General features: G+C 41.4%; 1 protein-coding gene across 1 annotated transcript; it reads left to right on the top strand.

Annotated features, from left to right (window-relative positions):
- Window positions 1–1,231: 1,231 nt before the first annotated feature.
- Window positions 1,232–22,100, top strand: alx4a (ALX homeobox 4a). The gene is made up of 4 exons (XM_020098729.2): window positions 1,232–1,897; window positions 12,210–12,529; window positions 17,964–18,092; window positions 18,480–22,100. Exons 1-4 carry the CDS (start codon window positions 1,543–1,545, stop codon window positions 18,798–18,800), a joined length of 1,125 nt encoding a protein of 374 aa, XP_019954288.1. The 5' UTR covers window positions 1,232–1,542; the 3' UTR covers window positions 18,801–22,100.
- The last annotated feature ends 613 nt before the right edge of the window (window positions 22,101–22,713 follow it).

Raw genomic sequence — 22,713 nt, forward strand, 5'->3', positions numbered from 1 at the left:
TGCACTATTCTACATATATTTTTCACTATTTCCACCCATGCATGAAAGTAATTGATACAGTAAAAAGGGTCCATGAGCTCACCTTTCAAATGAATGGTTCAACACAACTGTATCCAGATAATTTCTAAAAAATAAAACAAATCAATTATATTGTATTAAAATAAATTGTACTATCATTAATTATATTGAGAATGAATTGTATTTCAAAATCTGTGTCATTTTAAGAGCCTATGGGGAATTCAGCAATAGAATGAGACAGAAAAGGAGATTTTCGTGCCAATCGCAATTTTAAAAATCTGATTTCCAACCACGACAAATACAAAGACAATAAAAAATAAACTAGCAATGTGTTGTATTAGCAATTTAGACAAATGTACAGTTAATTCAGCAACATGAGCCGGACAATACACAGGGCCTCAAAAAATACTGTCTTTTGTTATTGTGGACAACTTTCGAGTTATAGCCAATAATGGGCTGACCTATAATGTCGAGACTATTGTCTCCAAAGAAATTTGCAGACAGTTTGTCTACAAAGAAATTACGTTGATTTTCTTTTCTTGGTGTTTTTAACTTTTCCAGTCTGTGGAGTGTCAAGGCTCTTAATAATTTCTTGAATAGTAGAGGGTGCTAAATGTTTGCACGCACATAAACAGGATTTTAGCTCACCACTGAGACACAAAAGCTGTAGAATAATTGTATATTATTATCAAGTCATACACAGGCTAAGCAAAATTTCAAACATCTATGTTAAAATATTCAGTCCCATATATGCAGTCCCAAACTGTTGGATAAAATGAGAAATATAAATATAGAATTGATAATATAATATTTGAATTAAGTCTGATAAAATATACATATTTCCAGTGTACAGAAGTTATATTTAATATAAGTATCAATATAAAAAAAATGTGCTACTCCATATTTAATAGAAGCAGAAGTAATAAAATAGCCATGCTTAAAAGAAATGATCGATTCTTCATGTTTAACTGTTGTTTAACCACAGAGCAGCAGGAACACTGAGGCTGAGCTGCCCTTGATGAACCATTGCGAATGAAGCGTAAAATTGTGCCCTCTCCGCCCCAGTGCCATCACTCATGGGCTATATTCATATCCAAATTACATTAATGTCATGTGTTAAGCCCCCCGCCCCTGTTCGGTGAAACTTTTTTTGTCCTCCAGCTAATAAGTGGCCTAACTCGTTCATGTCATCAGCATTAATCAGTTTGGGAGAGAGAGGTCCAGAGAGCCGGGAGCTGTGGGTCTCATCCTCTGAGCGCAGACACGTTTGTGTAACTCTCCTCAAACCTGCGGGGAGTTTGGAGTGTTTGGTCAACGATAGTGGTTCCTAGAAAAGATCTGAATCGTTTTATAACCAAACCCAGCTGCGCTCTGGTGCTGCAGCCTCTCTCCCCGTGCGTGTGCGTGAGTGTGTGTGTGTGTGTTTGTGTAGAGGTAGAGGAAGGGGCGTCTGCAGAGAGAGAGAGAGAGAGAGAGAGAGAGAGAGAGTTTGGTATTTTTCTTTCCTTCACTTTTTTTATAGGCATGAACACCGAGACCTGCGTTTCATACAGCGACATGACATCCATGGATTCATATTATAGCCCCTCTGCAGCAGCGCAAGGCAGGGATCACCAGACGGACCACTTTAGGACATTCCCGGCCACTGACACCAAATACAGCCCCACCGCCTTCCTGCCCAACAAAGGTCAGGCGTACGGAGAGAAGTCCCGGAGCCCCTTCCAGCAGGAGTGCCAGTCATTGGATGCCGCCGCAGCTGGGCAAGGCACTTTCGGTAAATACCACCTGTTTATGCAGAGGTCGTCTTGCAAAACGTCCTCCGAGGAAGGCAAGCTGCACCCGGAGAGGGGACACAACGGAGCGCTCATCCCCTGCTATGGTGAGTGGAACTAAGTTAATTTAAAAAAAAAAAACTTTAGGATGACTGAGTTGCAGGGGTGTGCTGGAGTTGGAAAGGTGAGACATTTCTGTGACAAGCTTCATTACGCATCAGACATGGATGATAAGAATTATAGTCTATTGTCCAATAGTTGGTGTAGGGAAAGATTTCTCAGAGCCGTGCGCTTCTGTGAAACATTAATTATGAGTCTGATAATCTAACACAAGGGCAGAAAAGTTTGTAACCTGTCAGTGGTCGCTCCTTTCTCCTTTCCCTGACTACGCGGTTTGGAAGACCCGAACGCAAATGATGGCGCAAAACACAGAACCAGACCATTTGTGGTTCCTTTAATGAACCAACAAAACTAAGTTTACACATTAGTTATTTCTTAGCTGTCTGACTGATAAAAGAACGTATCGAAAAATGAATTATAAACTTCTATGTTTTGTCGCAATTTCTCCTCCACGATGGAAAACCTTCGTGCGTAAAAGCGCATCATGAACCTTTTGTCTCCAGCTGCAGCAGCAGCAGCAGGATACACACTTACATCCCAGCTCGTTACGACGTGGCCCATGCAGGACTTATGTGCGTAACACAGTTGAGGGAAGAGTCATAATCTTCCCGGCTATCAAATTGTCCCGTTGGCCATCAAAATTAAATTAGGGCGCGTTTAATGCGATAATCTGCATTACAATCCTTAACATTGAAGCTGAGTCGGACAATTGAATTAACAGGTTTTCAGATGGCACAAATAGTGAGCTCCAAACCGATAATATTTTCATTTCATTGCTCTGCCCTGATTGGCTCCAATTAGACGTAATTGCACGGGGACGCGGCTGTAATGGGTGAATGATGGGGGTGTAAATAAAACGATGACCCTCATTAGACAGGAGGCCACTTTGAAGCAGCAGCAATACACGTTCTCTTTTCAACCCACCCGAAAAATTCAAGTGGAGGAACTGGATGTGTCAACAAAATAACATTTTGGACACACACACATTCACATATAATATTTGCTCTACTGACAGCGAGTCCTCTATATTAAATCCAAAGTGTATTTATGCGCTCAGCTTAATAGACAACTTGTAAATAACAAAGCCACAGAAATCACAAGTCAGACAAACAAACAAACAAACATATTTTCTTCAGAATGACTCAAGCTGCTGTTGAAACAGTACGCCTCATTATCACGTCTAAACACACAGTAAATAATTCACCCCCAAATAGAATGAATTACGACAGCAACAATCCAGTAAGAGAATGACATAAAAAGAATAAAACACATCCTCGTGTAAAAGGACAGAATCGTTTCTTCTTACGGTTTTATTTGACTGAAGCCACAGAGCCGCTTGTCCATCAGTGTTACTCTGACATGTTTAGTAGATTTACTTCAAAGATGTTGGGAAACTTTCTGGAAATCAGACTTTTGAAAAAAAAAGCTTTTACAGCTCCGACATGTCGGGGACGGAGATCAACATTTCCTAAAGCTCCACAGTGTTTTTATAAAGGCTGTTAAGTTTTTATTACTTTTAAACTTTAACATTGATCCGGTCAAGATGAAATAAAGTTTTATATTATGTTGTATATAATACAATAACAATAAGTAAAATACAATGCTTAGTCCAAACGAAAAATGTGTTTATATAAAATAATTCCCTCTACAATCCCTACAATATCAACAATGATTTAAATTTAATTCCAGCTCCCTTTTAATCTATTCCCCTTACAGGCAATACTCGATCGATAATTTATATAGGAAGTGTAAATGTATGTCATATATAATTTGTATATTTAGAGTGACTTGCAGCTTGTCTATGTTTTATTGTTTTACTAAATAAATAAAAACCGGATTCACACTGTTGAAAAAAACCATATCGGAGATATGTGACTGAGATGTCAAAAATCTCCTTCGTCTTTATTTCTCTGCTTGTATATTGACTTCAGATTTCATGTTGCCTGAAATCTGTAGATTGCACGTGTTAATAAATAATCACTAGTTATTAATTATAATAATTATCACGATGTGAATTAAAATAAACTTCACTTTCATGTCAGTCGTGTGAAAATACAATATTTTGGAAATATTTGGACCAATATTCGTTGTGATGTATTTACGCGTATTTTCACTGAGTTGAATGCAGCAGTAAAATCTGCTGAATTTACTGGAGAGAGGATGATAAATGATTCCTGATGTCTTTATGGACCTTAGTGGAAAATGCTGCAGTTTTTTACTTCCTGTTTCGTTTTTTTTTGTCCTGTCTGTATTTTACATTCAAATATTTTCTTTCATCGTTATAATTCGTGGTTAGATTTGTTCCCTCAGAGCTGCATGTTTGCAGCTTCCTTATTTAACTGAGAAAAAACATAGGTGTCTAATAAAGGTGTCTAATGTGAAATAAAAGGAGGACTCAGAGCTGCCTTTCAACAATACAAAACTCCACTTATAAAACTGACTGAATAACTAATAAAACACACAGCTGTAGGAGTACTCAAGTACAAATATCAAAACCACAATGTAGAACTTGAGTTTGAGTAAAAGCCTGAATTCAAAAACGTACTAAAGTTAAAATAAAAGAATATTGTCGCCAACATATAGGTCAATAAAGCATGAAAAATCATTTAGTATTGTAGTTTAGCAACTTTGCATAGTTTTACAGGTGATGAAATTATTTTTGTATAAAATATTCATCTGAATGAAATTATGGCTGTTGAATAAATGTAGTAAATAACAATAACTATATTTCTGAAAGATTTTGCATAGAAACAAAATACTCAAGTAAAGTAAAGCAAAGCAAAGTAAAGTAAAGTAAAGTAAAGTACTTCAAAATGGCAGTACGATAAAGTGGAAGTATCTCAAAGTTTTTCTTAATTTACTGACCACTTCTGAACATATACATTCAATTTGTAAAAAAAAAAAACTGACTGGACACCAAGCGATTACAAAAATATAAATATATATACATATTTAATGTGTCAGTATAAAACTGGTAAAGAGCTCCTTGGCTGAAATAATAAAATGTGAACAAGATTCACTCTCTCACTTAGTTTGAAAGTTTCTAAGCGTCACATGTCTTTATGAACCTCCAGAGACCAAACCCTTCTTCTTTTGATGATGTCCCTATGTCTGAGGGTGCTGACCTTTAGCTCCACTTTCCTACCCTCATCTGTTTGTAAAGGAGAGTGCGCGCACACACACACACACACACACACACACACACACACACACACACACACACACACACAAACACAGACACACACACACACACACACAGCAGAGAGAATCCATTTGAAACAGCCATTTGTTCGTCTCTGGTGTCAGAGCAGAGCTTTCTGCAACATTTGGAGTCCAGTTTTACACAGTAAACATTTAACTGCTCCAACGAGACAGAGGATGTTGTTATGACGCCTGATTGTAACGGGGCCGTGCCTTTTGTCACTTTCGGTCTTTTACAGAGACAGAGATGTGCAGGGTAATGACACTGCAGCAAAAACAACACTGCGTTGTGTAATGTAAAGACATAAAAGGCTGCAACTCAAACCATAAGTTACTTCTCAGGCAAAGCAGGAATTAGATGCAGTTCTGCCTTGTAAGTGTAAATAATTTCTTCCCCATAGAACCAGTGGAGAACAGTTATCTACATTATCTCCATGGTGACCAACATTCAGGTGTGACTGCATTGCTTTGAGAGACCGACCCCAAAATGAAGATCTCCTCTTTTGCCTGTTTCTGTCTTCACCATCTTTATCCCCAACAACTCGACCGTTTCAGCCTCGTGTAACGACCGTCCACACTGATTGGTTCGAGCAGGGAGTAATGGGAACCAGCCAAGACGCCCAGACAAGCGGGGCACACTTCAGCCAGTCAGTGACATGAGTGGAGGTGACACCGACTCAGGTTCATTTCAGCAGTTGGCCTAAAGTTTGGCAGGGCAATTTACATTAGGCTCAGTTTGCATGGCCGAGTGAGAGCAGCACGGCCGAGCGGCTCATGACTTCCTTTGGTCTCTTTGTCACCGATTCATGTAAAATGACACCGATGCAGATTCCTTTTTTTGGGCATTCTCAACAGTAATGGACGACAGCTTTTCAGAGAACATGGTGGAGGTTTTCTTACAGTGTTACCTCCTTGTGCAAAGTCACATGGCTTCACCGATCCGCAAAAACAACATTTCAAAGTAGGAGCATGATTCAAGGACAAAAATGTTTATATATCGAAGACAATAGTTTTTTCCAAATCTGCTGGCTTGGAGAAGTTTTAAAAGTAGAATATAAACACACAGCATCTCAAAATTCAGCAAAACAGTTTCCAAGGCTACGTAAATACGTTTAGCCGATAGTTGTCAGTCTTAAAACTTTACAAACCAACTATAATTCCTGGGACTAAGTTTGATGGGTACACAGGTCTTAAGATACTGACCATTTAATTTGATGTCCTTGTCTGAGAGTTTTAATTTCTTGTGTTTCTCAAACCTGCATTGTTCAAGGAGTCATTTCTCAGCTGGTGAAAATTGCATTTTGTATCCTGACTAATGTTTGACAATTCAGATTTTCCGTCCATGAATCCTTTGCTTGGAAGAAACGATGTTGTTTAGTTGGTTTGCCAGCAAAGTATTTTTCTATGCAACAAAAAAAAAAGTTCTTTAGAGCGTTTTCCCACTCAGATGGAATGTTCTCCTCCGATCAGACAACAAAAACACAAGATGAGGGAAACTCTGTTTTGCTCCAAGGTCTGAGGGAAACATTTGGAAGAGAGCTGGTCTGAGGGAGAGAGAGACACTGAGGGGAAGAGTGCGAGGAAAAGAGAGTGTGAGAGAGGTGATTTATCTGTCTCAGACTTTATGGATTTTATTGTTTAGTGTGTGAATTTTGCACAACCGGCTAAAATGGTTAATCGCTCTGCTCAGTCAACAGTCTTGAATTTCAAAGTTAATGGATCGGAATCACAAAAGAAAAAAAGTAATAGATTGTTTCGCAGAGGTTCTGTCTGTAAGACATCAACTGTTTCCAAATCAAAGCAGTAGTGTGCAAAATGCATTATATCTATGGGTGGTGTGTGTGTGTGTGTGTGTGTGTGTGTGTATTTTTGCCACATGCACTTGACACCACACAAAACAAGTTCATGGTCGTGTTATTTGAGATGAGGTTAAATTTCTAGCAGAGACTTGTCTGCATCTTCAGCAAAGGTCGAATAAATTTTAAGATCCTCAACTTGTGATTTTAATTAATCTTTATATAAAATAACAAAAATACAAAAAAAAACATTTATCTTGTTGATGTGAAAACAATGTCACAGTGTGGTAACTCAAAGTAATAATGCTAAAGAGAGTGATAATCTGAAAATGCACCTTCCCTTCACTTAGTAGAGAAGTTTCTGTAGTTTCTGTCAAGCTGTCCGGGTCATATGTTCTGTTGAGTTTACAACCATTGTTGTCATGAGCTGTTTACAGATCTGCACTCAGGAAAAATTCTGGAAAATTGGGTAGAGCAAGAAAGTAGCCGGAGGAAAATTTCTGGAACACACTGCGGGTGAGGGTTGGGTAGAGCATGAGGCACACAAGGTGTTTCACATGCAGCATCTGCATTATCGCTAAAAGCTCATGAGTCTCATTGTCTTTCCAAGTTGGCATCTTCGTGAGCCCGTTTTTCATCCTGAGATATTTGTTTTCTTCCAGTTCCGCAAGTGTTTAAAACGTTATCCACGTCTCCACTCACTTGCTGTACATTTTAATTTAATGTCAGGAGCAACGCACTCGGACATTTGCGTTGTCACAAGTTCAGTGTATGTCTGACAGCAGTTTTCAGACACCAAATGGCAGAGAGAGACACAGTTACTGACGAGTTGGTGGAGACCAAAAACAGAGTTAAAATAGAGAGACTATTGCTCTTATACTCGACCACAAACAGCATTCTAAATTAATGTTGATCTATTACTGCCGGACGTGTAAATAAGTAACTGTAGATTCACCATATCAACTTGACTCTTGACTTGATTGTTCAGGCCACACAGGATCAGTGTCTCCGTCTGCCTGTGTCTCTGCAGCCAAGCAAGACTTAAGACGAATCCACAGCTCGAAGCTCCATGTTACATTCTAATCCATTTTTAAGTCAGTAAAACACGTACAAATAAATACTTTGCTCAGACATTTCCTTTCTTCTGTTCTCTGCATTTAGTTAAACAAAGTCTACTTTTTTTCTTCCTCGTCTCTTTTCTCTCCTCGATTTGGGATATTTTTTTTTTTGAGTTCGAGAAACAAGTTGTTAATCTCTCTCAGTTGCCGTGTGCTGTGTAATTTATAGTGTTTCCTCTTAACACTATGAGCTGACCCCAGTCGTCCCAGTCAATAAAGAGGCACCGATGGTGCCCTGTCACTTTACAGCCAGTTAAATTACACTTTGATGTCGCCCCCTCGTTTTCAACTCTGAATTAGGCCGAGAGCCGCCCGCGCTGAATGTCTGACCCACGAGAACATTGTTTTGGTGCCAATATCCACACGGGAACCACCTCACGATATTAAAATGAGGCCCAGTGGAAGCTAATCCTTATTTTGATTCTGATGTCAACGCCAACAGTGATAAACTATGACATACTCCAGATAAATATTTCACTCTTGTGTACGCTGCACGTGAAAATTTAGACTTGTTTACAAACTCGTGTGAGGAAATTTACACGTGACATAAACTGTAAATCACTGCTCAGCTTATTCGGAGACACTTTTGTAAGTTTTGCAGAACTTTCTCTGAGCCCACCGCACAGAGCTGCCGACTCTGCTCTCCTCACCGTGCAGGGGAATTTGAACAGATGCTGACAGTTGGATCCTCTGCAGTTGAAATAGAACATTCTGTGGTTACATCTCAAAACATTTAGCATGGCATGTGAATCCAAAAAAGAAAAAGAGAATTTCAGTTGTGAGTTGCTGGAATTTTGTCGGGGACGGAGACATGCAGGTGTGAGCGGAAATGGTCGCTTGAGTAATTGAAGATCAAATCACCTTGGTCATAAACATTGAGATTGTTTTTGATGCAGCAGATGTTTTTCTCAGTCTCTCTGCACAGAGATGAAATCCCGACAGGCGTTGTTTACATTAAGACTTTCTTATATTCATCGTACATATGGTGTGTTCTCTGCAGGAGGGCCCGACGCTGTTCACCTTGGGCAGTGTCAGGGAGCCTCACAGTTACAGCGGATCGCACGGATAACAAGCAGGAGACTGTCACAATATTCCACTCCCGCCAAGAAAACATTAGTGACATGTGATATAAACAACGGTCTTTGATCAGGGAGAGGCCTCATGATTTTAAACAGTCTGACAGCTCTCGCCTTGTGGGGCCTGTGGGTGCCGCGCTGGGGAAATATGATGAAACAACTGGAGAGGGTTTTGGTGGGGTAAAGACCGTTTGCTCCATTTCAAACTCGACAGCGAGGCAGTGTTGTGGGGGGTGAGACCCCGAGCAAGAGGTCTGCCACCAAAACATGGCTCCTCAGCCCAAATCCACTTCCAGCATTGCTGGGTAAACATCTCAGAAACCAGAGAGCCGCTGATCACTGGATCTCGCAGAGATGAATAGCATCTGGTCTGGTCACCGTTATACAATACAATACTGTGATACAATATAATATCTGCGTTGTGTGCAGTATGGGGTCTCCAACCAGTGGGGGTTAAGCTCTCCTTACAAGGATGAATAAAATAAAAAACAGCTTCATATGAGACAGTGCTCCTGCATATAACTTATTTCAGCAAGGCCTCAACTCACTGAGATACAAGCTACACGTGTCAGTAAAACATCTGTAGTTTTCTTGGTGCCAACCAAAACCCCCCCAAAAAAACACTGAAACATTTTGCAGATTCACTCAGTTGCTTATCTGACCTTAAAACTTTGCTGTTTGTATCTGAACAACATTTATGTACAGTTAAGCTTGTTGTAAAGTAAAATAAGAGTAATTCCCTCAAAAGAAGGTACATAGAGCAGCAATTTTCTAGAATTGGTACCAAAACTTAGATTCAACTGTATCAATACTAAGTTCTTGCAATGACATATTTAAACAATCAGTTATCAATACTATGACAGATACAAGTCAGCATGATATGTCCCCATAAACAATTATTCACGCTACTTGATGTCAAACTAACTCATGGTTCCATAGAGGAGAGAGAGACACTCTATCTATTCACCTCCCCTTCCACACATTACCCAACATGGCTGTGGGTTTAGGGTCACTGGGTGTATGTGTGTGTCTGTGCTGAGAATTGCACACCGAGCTCAAATGAGCGCATACACCTCTTGGTTCTAACCTGACAAATTGCAGGATGGGCAGATGAGCGGAGGCGTCCGTGTGCCTGAAAATAACTTCACCTCAGATGGTACTGAGGAGCAGGAAGGTGCGGCGCTGTCGTCATTAGATGGAAAAAGTACACTCACAGGCCTTACTAGGCAGGTTGGAAGCATGTCCTGTACACATGATGGGAATGTGTATTAATCCAAAGGTGTGTGTGAGAAACGGGTGAGAGCATTGAAGGGCAGCAGTGAGGAGAAAAGAGCTGCCAACTTAGACAAGAACACTGGCAGAGATACGGCTATGGAAATTTATGATCAGAGAGCTGCCTGAGGTTTTACTGTTAAGCCGCAGCCATGAAACAAGCGTGTGTGTGTGTGTGTGTGTGTGTGTGTGTGTGTGTGTGACAGAGAGAGTGAACAACGATCGCTCTCATAGAATTTACTCCCTGGCAAATGACTTGTGACAGTCATGCCGCCAGGTGACTGTGTGTTTTACTGACTTGATTAACCTCAATCACATGCAAGACTGATAAACAGAGTCTGAGTGGAGGAGAGGATGGTGTGTGTGTGTGTGTGTGTGTGTGAGTGAGTGTGTGTGTGTGTGTGTGTGTGTGTGTGAGGCAGAGGTTGGTGATGGTTGTCGTAATACAAAAAGGTCAGTCTTAAAATTAAGGCCAGGGTGTCTTGTTCCACCAAATCACAGAATGATCTACAAACTACATTAAGCGGATCCTGGAAGCAGCCGTTGATCCAGGTCATGCATGAATTACACAGCAAACCAACACACAACCTCAGCACTACACAATGAGAGATTTGAAAACTGTGACAGAGTTTCTTCACAATCTTCACAAAATTCCTCTGTTCCATTGTATCACATCCCAACACCCCCAGTTACTTTACTGATTCTACAAATGTATCACCAGCGATGAATAAGCTGCCAGAGGAAAAGGTTTAATATCATCATTATTATTTTTATTTGCCACTCAGTGGAACGCCTAGTCCCCTCATGAAACAACATTTAAATTCTCTAGATCCTGATTTCCATCTGGATCTGCTCCAAAATGTACACATTCATCAAGACCGACCCCATAAATGTATCTGTATTTAAACAAAATAAAGATCCATAAATTATTCTGAGTAATCAACATAAATGTTGAAAAATCTGACAATGTAAGTAAAAAATCCTGAATCTGCCTCTTCATCTGGAGCCGCATCTATATATTTAATATAACCTTCCCTCGCCCATATCACATCCTTGCATCAGGGTCCATGGTAATCTGCCCAGTAAGTTTTGTGTAGTTCTGGCAACAAACAAACAAACCACAGACAGGTCATAATGATTGTCCCCCTAGACACTGTCAGAAAATATCTCTCTCCCGATGACAGCAGCAGTTCAGAATACACTTATTGTTCTGACACGTTTGTCATGTAATTGGCAGGACTAGTTGGATTTGAGATTAAGATCATCGTAGAAAGCTGAGAAACACCATTGCAGTGTGTCAGCTGTCATTTATGTTCCAGCAGCTGCTGCTTATGCGTAAAACATTCTATGAAACAGTGCATTTTGTGCGTGGACACATGAGATGTTTCCCAAAAGAAAAAATGTCCGAAAAGTACAGTAAAAAGCCAGTTCCACTACTTTGAGCGATGCACTAAAAAGAGAGAGTTCAAGAGCTTTGAAGTCTGAATATTAACAGATTTCCTTTCGTACTTTATTGTCGTTTTCATCTGGAGAATCCACACACATGACTCAGATCAGCTCACTGTGCCATGCAGTCTAAAATCCAGAAGAATAGCAGTAGATCATGATGCACATTTGTCTTAATGCACGTTGTCCTCTTTAAGTGAGAGGTTGTGTCTCTTGTAGCCAAGTCATAACACAACTTTCTGCTCAACATCTTGTAATGACTTTCATACTTTCCTTTATTCTCACGTTCATCTTCAGTCAGAGGTAACAAATCCAGACAGATCTGGTTTGAGTCCATCGTTTCAATCCTGATGAAATTATAACAGTTTCATGTCCTCCCTGTCTCCGCAGGTAAAGACGGTTCAGGTCTGACAGACACCGAGTTGGCCCCAGACTCCGACCCACCTGGAATGGACACCAGCTACCTGACTTTAAAGGATCAAGGTGTCAAGGCAGCCTCTGACAGGCTGCCAGGCACTGACATAGCGGGCCCTATGGACAAAGCAGATGGCGGCGAAAGCAACAAAGGCAAGAAGAGACGTAACCGCACGACCTTCACAAGCTACCAGTTGGAGGAGCTGGAGAAGGTTTTCCAGAAGACGCACTATCCTGACGTGTACGCTCGGGAGCAGCTCGCACTGAGGACGGACCTGACCGAAGCTCGTGTGCAGGTAAGCAACAACAGCATATGAGGGAAATTTCATGTGCAGCTAAAGTGGTTTAAAAAAGAGCAAATTGCTCTAAGGCAAGAAAACAAAACATCAAACATATCAGATCTCTCATGACAGATGGAGGTTCATTTAAAAACGTACTATTTACAATAAAATTCTCAGCCTCATGAAACCATATGGCCGTCACATCAATAAGTAAAAGAAAAAAGTTATTCATCGCAGCAGCACAATGTTTAAACAACACAACCTCATGGATCCCTCAACATCTGCAGCTCTGCGGAGATAACGTCACTCACAGAACAACACAAGAGATTTATCTGGGAGTCGTGGGGAGAGAGTGGGGGAGTGGGAGCCAACAGAGGCCAGGGGGCCCCGGGGGGCTGAGGTTTCGGGCTGCAGCCTGGGCCTCATATGTGCAGTTGGAGGGGAGCAGGCTTTCATCACCATGTGACAAGACTTGTTCGACTCTATGTGTTTCCCTGGTATCGTATCAACGGCCTTTGCAGCTGAATTCAGTTCAGGTGGTGCTGGTCGAGCCCGAGGTGTACAGCACCTCTGCAGCTGAAACCCCTGTGTTGACCTCCCGGCACTGATTTGCATCCAAACCAGTCATGGCTGCTGCTGTAATGTATTCCAACTCTGGCAAACAGAGAACAAGACCACCATTTCTGCGTTTTGTGTGGCGTGTACGTGTGTGCATACGCGTGCACCGTGGACGACTAAAGCCCTGGGATTTTCTGTGTTTTTCTTTCATTAACATCCTGTCCAGACAAGAATGTGTCCCTGCTGTGGTCTCCGGGGGGAAGGTGTGAAACATTTCCCATGGGCTTTTGAGCAAGTTGATATTACGAGGTCACGTCAGAATTTCAGGGCATATTCCAGTTTTTGCTAAAGTGAATGGAAACACGGCTGCATTGTTATATGTTTTGTGCAATGTGACGAGATAAGAAACTATTAAAAGTCACCTTCGAGACGATGAGCTGGAACAGTGGCCAGAGAAGTCTGCAGGGAAACACAGGAAGTCTCTGCAACCACAGGGTTATAACTCAAACCTCTGAAGGTATGCTGCTCCGCTCTGCTCGGCTGCTCGTACTATCACAGAACTGCCGGCCTCAGATGGATGTAGCTTTACAGCCCTCAACTCTCCCAGCGGCCCTCTCAAACACTCAAGTTGAAAAGATAAAAGACATGAGATGCCTTGTCAGTCAGAGAGCAGGGATCTGCACTCATTCACTCATTCACACGCAAACCGACTCACAGCTCATGAATTCTGCATCTGGACGGAGACAAAAGTCAATAAAAAAACTCTACCGCTGCAAAAGTTTGCTTTAACTTTTGAAATCGACGAGCATTTACAAGCAAGAATGTAAAGAGAGTATAATCTGTATGAATGTGATGTTACACCTCATTGTCTGATGGTTCTCACACGCACAGGAAAAAAATCTACTCTCAGTTAAAAAACCTGAGGGTCTCAGGGTTGTTTGCTTTTTTTATTCTCTGGGTTTCAAAGGGAGAAAGTTCAGATCTGAGTCATATGCGCAACAGATACATGTGGGGGTGAGGGGTCAGAGGTCACAGGGTTTCAAAAACATCACATCTCTCAGATTTGCCGTTGTGTTAGGCCAGAGAGCTCAGAGAGCCGAGATGGCATCTGACATGTGGAGTTCACCAGGCAAACACAGGTGTCAACACGAGTTTATGGATGTAAACAGTTAACGGGAGATGAAATAACAGGAAACACTGATTTGTGCGAGAGATGGAGGAGACGATGGTTCCTGCAAGAGGCCGAGTCTTAATCAGAGAAATGCTAAAATAGTCAAGTCATTTCCACCATTCTGCAAATAAACAGTTACTTGTTTTAGTAAGAGGAAGTGAATTCTCTGATTGATGAAAGACTGTTGATAAAGATGGAAGACGCACCTCCACTTCCTCCCGCCATCCAGAAATGAAACAAATTATCCTGGATACGGTGAGTCTGTGCAGACGTGCACTCGACCAATGACGAGTCAGACTCAGCTGTTCAATATGTCTCACCCCTTTTTTTATAGCATGAAATAACTAATTAAAACCAAACTTATCAGAAAAACGAGCACACTGACATATATCAGTGTGATAAGAACTCACTAAAATGATGAAAAGAAAAATTTGACTTTGTTTGGCCCATATCCCATCCACTAACACGGAGGAGAAGGGATTTATGACCTACACTGCAGAGAGCCATCAGGTGGTGATTGAGATGCTTTGGCTTTACTTTTGTGGAGCCATTAAATTCAGTCCATGTGAGAAACCATGAAACAATTTTAAAAAGGCAATAAAAAATATGCTTTGATATAATAATATCATAAATCAGGCAGCAAAAGCAATTTATATGTGAGTCTGAATTTAGAAGATGAACTGGTCAGATGTTTAACTGAGGAAACTATGTTCAGAAACAGTTTTGATAATCAATTGATCATCATTGGTTTCATCTTCATGATTGAAAGTCTGCTGTTTTCATTTGTCTTTTTTTTAATGATTTTTGATTGTTAGTTGAACTAAACAAACAACATGGGATGTCACCTCAGGGTCTGAGAAACTGTGACGTGACTTTCCATTATGTTCACACAGTTTACAGATGAAGCAGTGAAAGTATCTTCTATTTTATATGAATTTAAAATCTCGTAATGTTAAACAAAGTGAATTTTGAGTAATGCAAAAAAACAAACCTTGATGAGAACACAACCTCCTGAGCGGTGGTAACACATTTCTCAGTTACCCCCATAATCAGATCAATGGTTAAAGACATAAAGAGTTGAGACGACGTCCAGAATATTTTGACTGTTACAATATTTAAAAAAAGGAAAGTCATGTGATTATAATACTGCGTCTAAAACCTTCATATACCAACACAACAGGTACAAAGTCAGATCTCACATTCTCTGATATATTTCTCTGTGAATAAACCTGCTCCTGGATTTATTTTCATTTGACACACGAGTTATGAAATCACGCCGTGGAGGACTTTAGGGAAAAAGGGAACAAACCTATTTTTAATGAACTACAACAGTGGGCAGAGGTGTTTCCATGATATTAACAGTACTTTGTGGGTGTTGGAAAAGCGAAGCCAGGCTCAGCCGTGGATTTCTTTTTTCCTTCAGTGTGGAAGCTGACATGAGTGACAGCGGAGGCGGGTTATCAATCCTCTGAGCCGCTCTCTCACTTCAAAGTGTTCGCAGCCCCATACAGCTCTCCTGCTGGGGCCAGTTTGGCATTTCTCTGCTCTGTCTCTCTGGGGCTGTAACATAAATAAAGCCTCATTGAAAGTCCACCAGCTACTTAAGCTGTCAAGGTCTTTACCAATTACTGTCAGGACGCAGTGTGTGCAACACAAAAATATGTTCTCCTGGTATAATGGCCAACAGACCTGGCAGAAAGCAGAGTGAGCAGATGAGAGCTGGTTGTGACACTGTATGTTGAGACGCAGCGGAGGAGAAGATGTCCTGCACAACGTCTACAGATTGTTTCCAAGTTGTTCCAACAACAATTCACTACGTCAGAGGTTTTGTAATGATATGATACCAGCCATGTGAAGAGTGATGAGAAAGATTACTGTATCTTCTGTCTGGACGTTTGACCATCATGAAATTTGACATGTGACAAAGAATCATTGAGCCAGCTGCAGCGCACATTCACCTTAAAGTGCTATATTCTGTGATCTGTCAATCAATCAATCAATCAATCAATCAATCAACCAACCATCCAACAAAGCAATCTATCGATCGATCGATCTATCTATCTATCTATCTATCGATCTATCGATCTATCGATCTATCGATATCTATCTGTCTGTCTGTTACTTCCTTGATTTCTTTGAGAAGAATTCATGAATCTTGATGAAAACAACCTGACATGTTTATGATATTGGTTTTTATGCGTGAGTGCAATTTGGTGCAGATCCAAATATATATCTGGATCTTTTTAAATGAAATTTAAATGTTGGTGGAGGAATGTGCTCTACTGAGTGACATTCTAGTTGTTGTTGACATGGCTTTCATAGTACAAGTCAGATTTACCTTTAGCCTCAGCGTACCCTCAAGTTCGGCCTAACATCTACTGGTAGTTGATCACTTAAATTAAGCAGAAGACTTTCAAACGTACAAGGGATATTCACCAATTAGTCCTATATTTTATAATGTTTGCAGCATATGAAGGCAGTAAGTTTGTGATTTTGACTGATTTCTCTCAAGCTAAATCCTCAACAAATGTTTTCCTTATATCTTGAAAATTAAATGTTTGATATGTATGATATTAAAATAACTCAAATTATACTTTTACCATTTTCTGATGCATAATGTCAAACCCGTCAGTGTCCTGTCAACTCAGAGCAACAGAACCAAGACGATTCTGGTAAATAACATCTCATGTTTGAAAATGAAACACATTCCCTGGTTGGTGGTGATGGTGTTGACAGGAAACCTAATGGTGATGTGACAGTGGGAGGTTGCTCTATAACACAGTCTGGAAGCAGTTTTTAAACATATCAAGTTAATGTGGAAACCTGTTTTATCCCACATCTCTAGAATCACTGGACATAAAGTTTTGGGTTCATGAATTCTGAGCAAGGCAGCTCAGCGGAAGATGTACGAAAACATCAAGGAAAGAAGGATTATGTCCTCCGCTCTGTGTGCTTCTTTAATTTAGACGGAGACAGCAACTCAAAGCCGGAGCTTTAGGCCTCAGGAAATTAAAAAGGAAAATGCAAACAAACCCCAGTTATAATCTCGTCTCATGTTTCAATCTCCCATATTGCCTCCGCAGATCTATAGTGATGTGTGAGCAAAGAGCTGATACGTGGATAGAGATAAATCAAATCAGAGAATGTCATCGTTGTCCGGTAGTTATGATCAAGAGTTGGATAACAAACCTTTAAGATTTGGGTTTAAACTAAGTCATGGCACATTAAGTCTAGAGCCTATTAAATCCCATTAATCTAAAATGTATTTAGATTAATTTTCTTTTTATTTAAATCTTTAGAATTGTTTTCACTAAACAACTGCATCACATTTAGATCAATAATTATTACAGAACACTGTGCACAGACCTTTTACAATATCTTTTTTTTAAATTACGTATTTCACCTAAACTGCATATCTTAAGTCACCTTTGAGTTGTGTTGACATTGTTGATGTGCTGCTGGTGGTTTTTAATATTCGCTCTCTCAGCCTTTTGGAAATACCACAATGGGATCATTTTTCCATTTTAAAGGGAAACTTAGATTTGTATCTGTTCAGAAGTATTTCCTGTTAAAAGTCAAGATGTGATGTCTCCATTTTCTGAATTCCGATTTCTTCATCTCACCCTCGAACGAGACTACTGTGCACGATGAAAGTGCAGACCTGTTGTTTTCTCAGATAAACTGGCTGTTGTGTAACGTTCAGACATTGTCACTCTGCAGGTTTGGTTCCAAAACCGAAGAGCAAAGTGGAGGAAGAGGGAGCGTTTTGGTCAGATGCAGCAGGTCCGAACACACTTCTCAACAGCTTATGAACTGCCGCTGCTGACGCGTCCGGAGAACTACGCACAGGTACACAATCAGTACTCCAGTACAAGTACATGTTTAGGCCATAATGTGTTTTGATTCTGGCCATTTGCCCTTTTATAGTCTTATGATCAATAATTTCACATGATGTCTTTTTAAGAATAAAAGACAATTTACGGCCGTCTATCTAAAAGAAGATTCAAGAATCTTATGGTTGATTTTTCTCGTGTATTGAAACCAAAGGGAAATGATGATGGCCTGAAATGCAGGAAATCAGTCTTAAAATCTAAGAATGGCTGAAACAACCAGTACAGTCTTTTAATTTCTGCCTGGATGCTTAGAATAGTGTGTCTGATAAGAAAGAGAGGCAGTGTGGTTAATGGAGCAGCTCTATCACTCTTTAACAATATCCATTTCCTGTCAATATTCCAGATCCAGAACCCCTCTTGGATCGGCGGTGGCAGTGCAGCGTCTCCTGTGCCGGGCTGCGTTGTGCCCTGCGACACTGTGACCACCTGCATGACCCCTCACCCCCACTCTGCCAGCGGCATGTCTGATTTTCTGGGCATGCCGAGCCCTGGAGGTCACGTAGGGCAGGCTCACATGGGCAGCCTGTTCGGAGGTTCTCCTGGCATGGCCGCGGGCATCAACGCATACGATCTGAACATGGACCCGGACCGCAAGTCCTCCAGTATCGCCGCTTTGCGCATGAAGGCCAAAGAGCACAGTGCGGCCATATCTTGGGCCACATGATGTGTTGGTATTTGCTGGACCCCGGAAACATCTCAACAAACCCAGCTTGACGTGAGGGGCACGAAAACAGAAAATTCGAAAGGCAACAGTTTCTACCTTCATGTGTTGCAAGAAAATAATTATGCAAATACAAGGATGGATGAAGAATACTCCAAGAGACAAGAACAAGAGATTTGTTAAGATTAGTGTCATGGCACTACCACATTTCTCTTTGTGAAAAGCCTGGAGGAAGGTGGTGCTGTACTGTATAACAGATGTTGCAGTGTTTTACTGATTATAAGCGAAGAAGAGAAAGGTTTAGAAAAAGTTTTTAAACAAATCCATGCACTTATTTGCTAAAATACAGGAAATTCTGTTTTGTACAGTGCTTTCATTGTCAGTGTAGTTCTTTGTTCAGGTGCTGTTTTATTCTTACCGTGTTATTTAAGTTTTGAGTGTTTTTCCCTCCTGTCGTTTTGTTGCTTCGTTTGATTTGACATAAAGTTCAGCATCCATCCTGAAATTCAAATTTAGTTTGCCATGTATGTATTGTTATAAAAGACAATCTTCACGCTGGTGCTGAGGAAAAGCTACAGAAAACTGTTTATATCCAGAATATCTGTCACATCTCAAAACTCTGAAACAACCCCCTCTGGGTGCATGTTTCACTAACTAAAGAACTTGTACTAAGTGTTTCTCCCTTCTATGGCCTTTAGAAGTCAGTTTGTTTTAGTGTGGTCAGACTGAGAGATCCACCTGCCGCACTGACTCGGCCAGAGAGACGGAGGAAGGGATGGAGGAGGAAGTGTGAGAGGGGCACAGCGGGCCTGCTGCTCTCAGGGCTGAAGAGCCTGGGAGCGCCAGCCTCCAAAACAGAGCCAGCTCTGTTTTCAGCGAGACAAGAATCCGAAGTGGACGTGACTGTGTGCGTTTCCAGTCTCAGGAGTTTCAGAGAGCGAAGTGCCTACCAGTCAGTCAGACAGACTGCCAGAAATAACAGCCGAACCAGCAGCCGCCGCCTTTGAAACAGAGGCGGGTGGTGGAGATTATGCAGTGTGTTGACACTTCGCAGCACTGAAAGGAAGTCAGTGTTCCGCAGCCTTTAACTGGACTTAAACTCAACTGTGTCCGGCTGTCAAGGCCGACAGGTAAACGCTCATGGCAGCACCGGCAAATGTGTCGCATGTCTTTCTCTTTTTCTCTTTCATGATTTGCGTCAGGGAGGAGGCCCCCGACCAGAGAGTAACACCTATCATCTCCAGTGAGTTTTAATTGCATCTCAGATGTGAAACAGTGATAATATCATCTCCACTGAATTCCTAAAGTCATATTTTACAACTGCAAAACTGCTCCTGTTCACCACATACACACCTTTGTGTCAGTATACTGACATATCTGGAGGATGTGGAATTCTGGTGTTGAGTCAGTGTGAGAGAGGCAACAGGAAGAGGCGAGGGGATTTCTACAGGAATGATGTTACAGCTGAGGAACTAGAAAGCCCTGATTATAAACCAGGCACAGTGGGCAGCTGACCTTTGACCCCAAACTCCCAGACTCACTGCACATCAGTTGTTTTTTGTATTACTTGCAAATTTGAGGTTCAAAATCAGTTATAAATCCAGTAAAGATGCACCGGTTAGTTTCTAACGCTCTGGTTTCAGCCACTTGTAACTCGTGGACGGCAAATTTTAACCTCAAACAAGTTAATCCATGTTTAAAAAAGACAATTAAGTAGAGAGGCAGAGGATATTGGTATGATAACAGTTATCATGCATTATATTTCAACAGGACCACTGGCTTGTCAGGGTGAAGCTCTGCAAGGGTCTCTGTGTCAAAGATGGTGGCAAGGTAGAGGTTAAATGGAGCCAGAGCTGAGCGTCATCTCTCTGAGAGCAAAACACATCCTCATATGATTTAAATATTCAAACAGCAAAGCTTGTTTTTCGCTGGTAACACCCTCCTCCGGTGACAGAAATAGCAGATGAGGTTAACATGACGTTATGCAGGTTCTTCCTCTGTATGCAAGGCCTGATTGAGGCTTTAAGCATAACAAAGGTCTTCATGGTTTCGAAAAGTGAACCTGATACCCTGTAGCACACCTTCAGGCACAGCAACCATTGCTAATTCGCTAAACTGAACCACATTCACGGTTCTTGTGTAGCAGATACAAGAAGCGGAGGTTGGGGGCTAGAACCTGACAGCAGAGCAGATCACCCCGGAGTCGCCCAAATCACATCCAGTTTCGCTCTCCGCTCTAAATCCGAGGCATATGCATTAATCCGGAGTAAAGAGCACATATCTCAGAACTGAGAGGGTCTCCTTGCGAATGTGGATGCGGGGGCCCCCTTTGCTCTGTCTGAGGGGTTGGACGGAGGGCGAGTCGTGAGGGCGTCTGCTGTGTTCCGGTGTTCTGAGAAAAGGACAGTGCACACAGCTGCGCTCAAGGGGTAAATGCAAAACAAACATGCCTCACACATGCTTCCCCCTCAGCTGTCATGGCTCTGCTTTCAAAGTTTCACCCCTCCACCTCCCCATCACCCACCTCAACACACACACACACACACACATTGCACTGTCTCTCCTTTTGCTCACTTCCACCTCGTCCAAGGGCCCAAAGCTGCAGCCCCCCATCACCGGGTCCGAGGTACAGCCAACCCAGGAAGGCTTTTTAATTAACACAGCCATGTGGAGGATGTGCACTGCAGTATTGTGTGTCAGGACAGACACGGCCGTCTGTCTTCTGCTCGGTTTCATGTTGACTGTGTGGTAGCTCAGGTTTTACACAACAGACACTCACCGTTTTCACTCTTTTCTGTGTATTTCAGTAGTTTTTTATTCTTAATCTCCAGTCATGTCAATCCGCCTCCAAGACCCTTAACACAAAATAATCTTTACACAAAAGGTCTCCTCTTCCTGAATAACATCCTTCTCTGTGCCACTTTTCTCATTTTCTAATACTACTGAAGTCAGACAATCAGTACAGGAGTAAATAGATAAATATGATGTGTGCCGTTGTGTGCATTTCTGTGCATGCTAAATGAAGTGTTGGATATATTACTAATTAGATGTTGTTTTATTTTGTGAGACAATTTATCAAGCATTCAAGCGCTATCACTTTGTTTTTGTTAATTTGGTGGTACATGGTCAAGTTTTGTTTTCAAAAAGTTATGTTTGAACATTGTTTTTCTCGTGACATGTAATTCTTATGAGTTTCAAGTTTTTGTAAGTGTCTGTAGCTTCAAGCTGACTTTTAAAACGAGTGTATGAATTTACTCATGCTTTGTGTTTCATTTTGAGTGTGATTAAAGTACAATAAGTTATTGCACTTCTATTCAGAATCATTATTTTTCATGTGATCTGATATAATAAGGAAAGTAGAACAAACTGATTGATGTTAAAGCAGCAGAAGACACAGCAGAGTCTTGCAGGGTAATTGTGACGGTCGGGGCCTCCAGCTCTTCAACAGACCAACTGTTAACACAAGGTACTAAAGAAAATCAAGAGTATTGACCTATCAGCATTTAGAGCTCACTCAAGTCGTCTCCACTTTCAAAAATGCATTTCAAACCACCATCTTAACTCACTGCTCAGCCACAACTTGTGAAAAGTCTTGTCCGCTGGTATTAGAAAAACACACTGAATTTGCAGCGCTCCACCCTGCCAAAATATTGTGTCATCCCTGCAGTCACATTGTGAAATCCCCGTGCATTTCAGCCCCTTTGAAGGGACACGAGTGCTGAAATGAGATCTCAGAACCCGCAAGAGTATCACACTAATTGAAGCTGACAAAAATACGAACTGCGCCCTTTTGAACTGCTGACATTGAACAGGGAGGATTAGGACGCGTATATTAACAACAGGTGACGGCTGGAGGGAACAGTGGATCGGCCGTGTCACGGAGGGTCGGGAATCTGGATGCTCACAGATTGGGAGT

This window comes from Paralichthys olivaceus, chromosome 1 (assembly GCF_024713975.1).
Source record: "Paralichthys olivaceus isolate ysfri-2021 chromosome 1, ASM2471397v2, whole genome shotgun sequence".
NCBI classification, from domain to species: Eukaryota; Metazoa; Chordata; class Actinopteri; order Pleuronectiformes; family Paralichthyidae; genus Paralichthys; species Paralichthys olivaceus.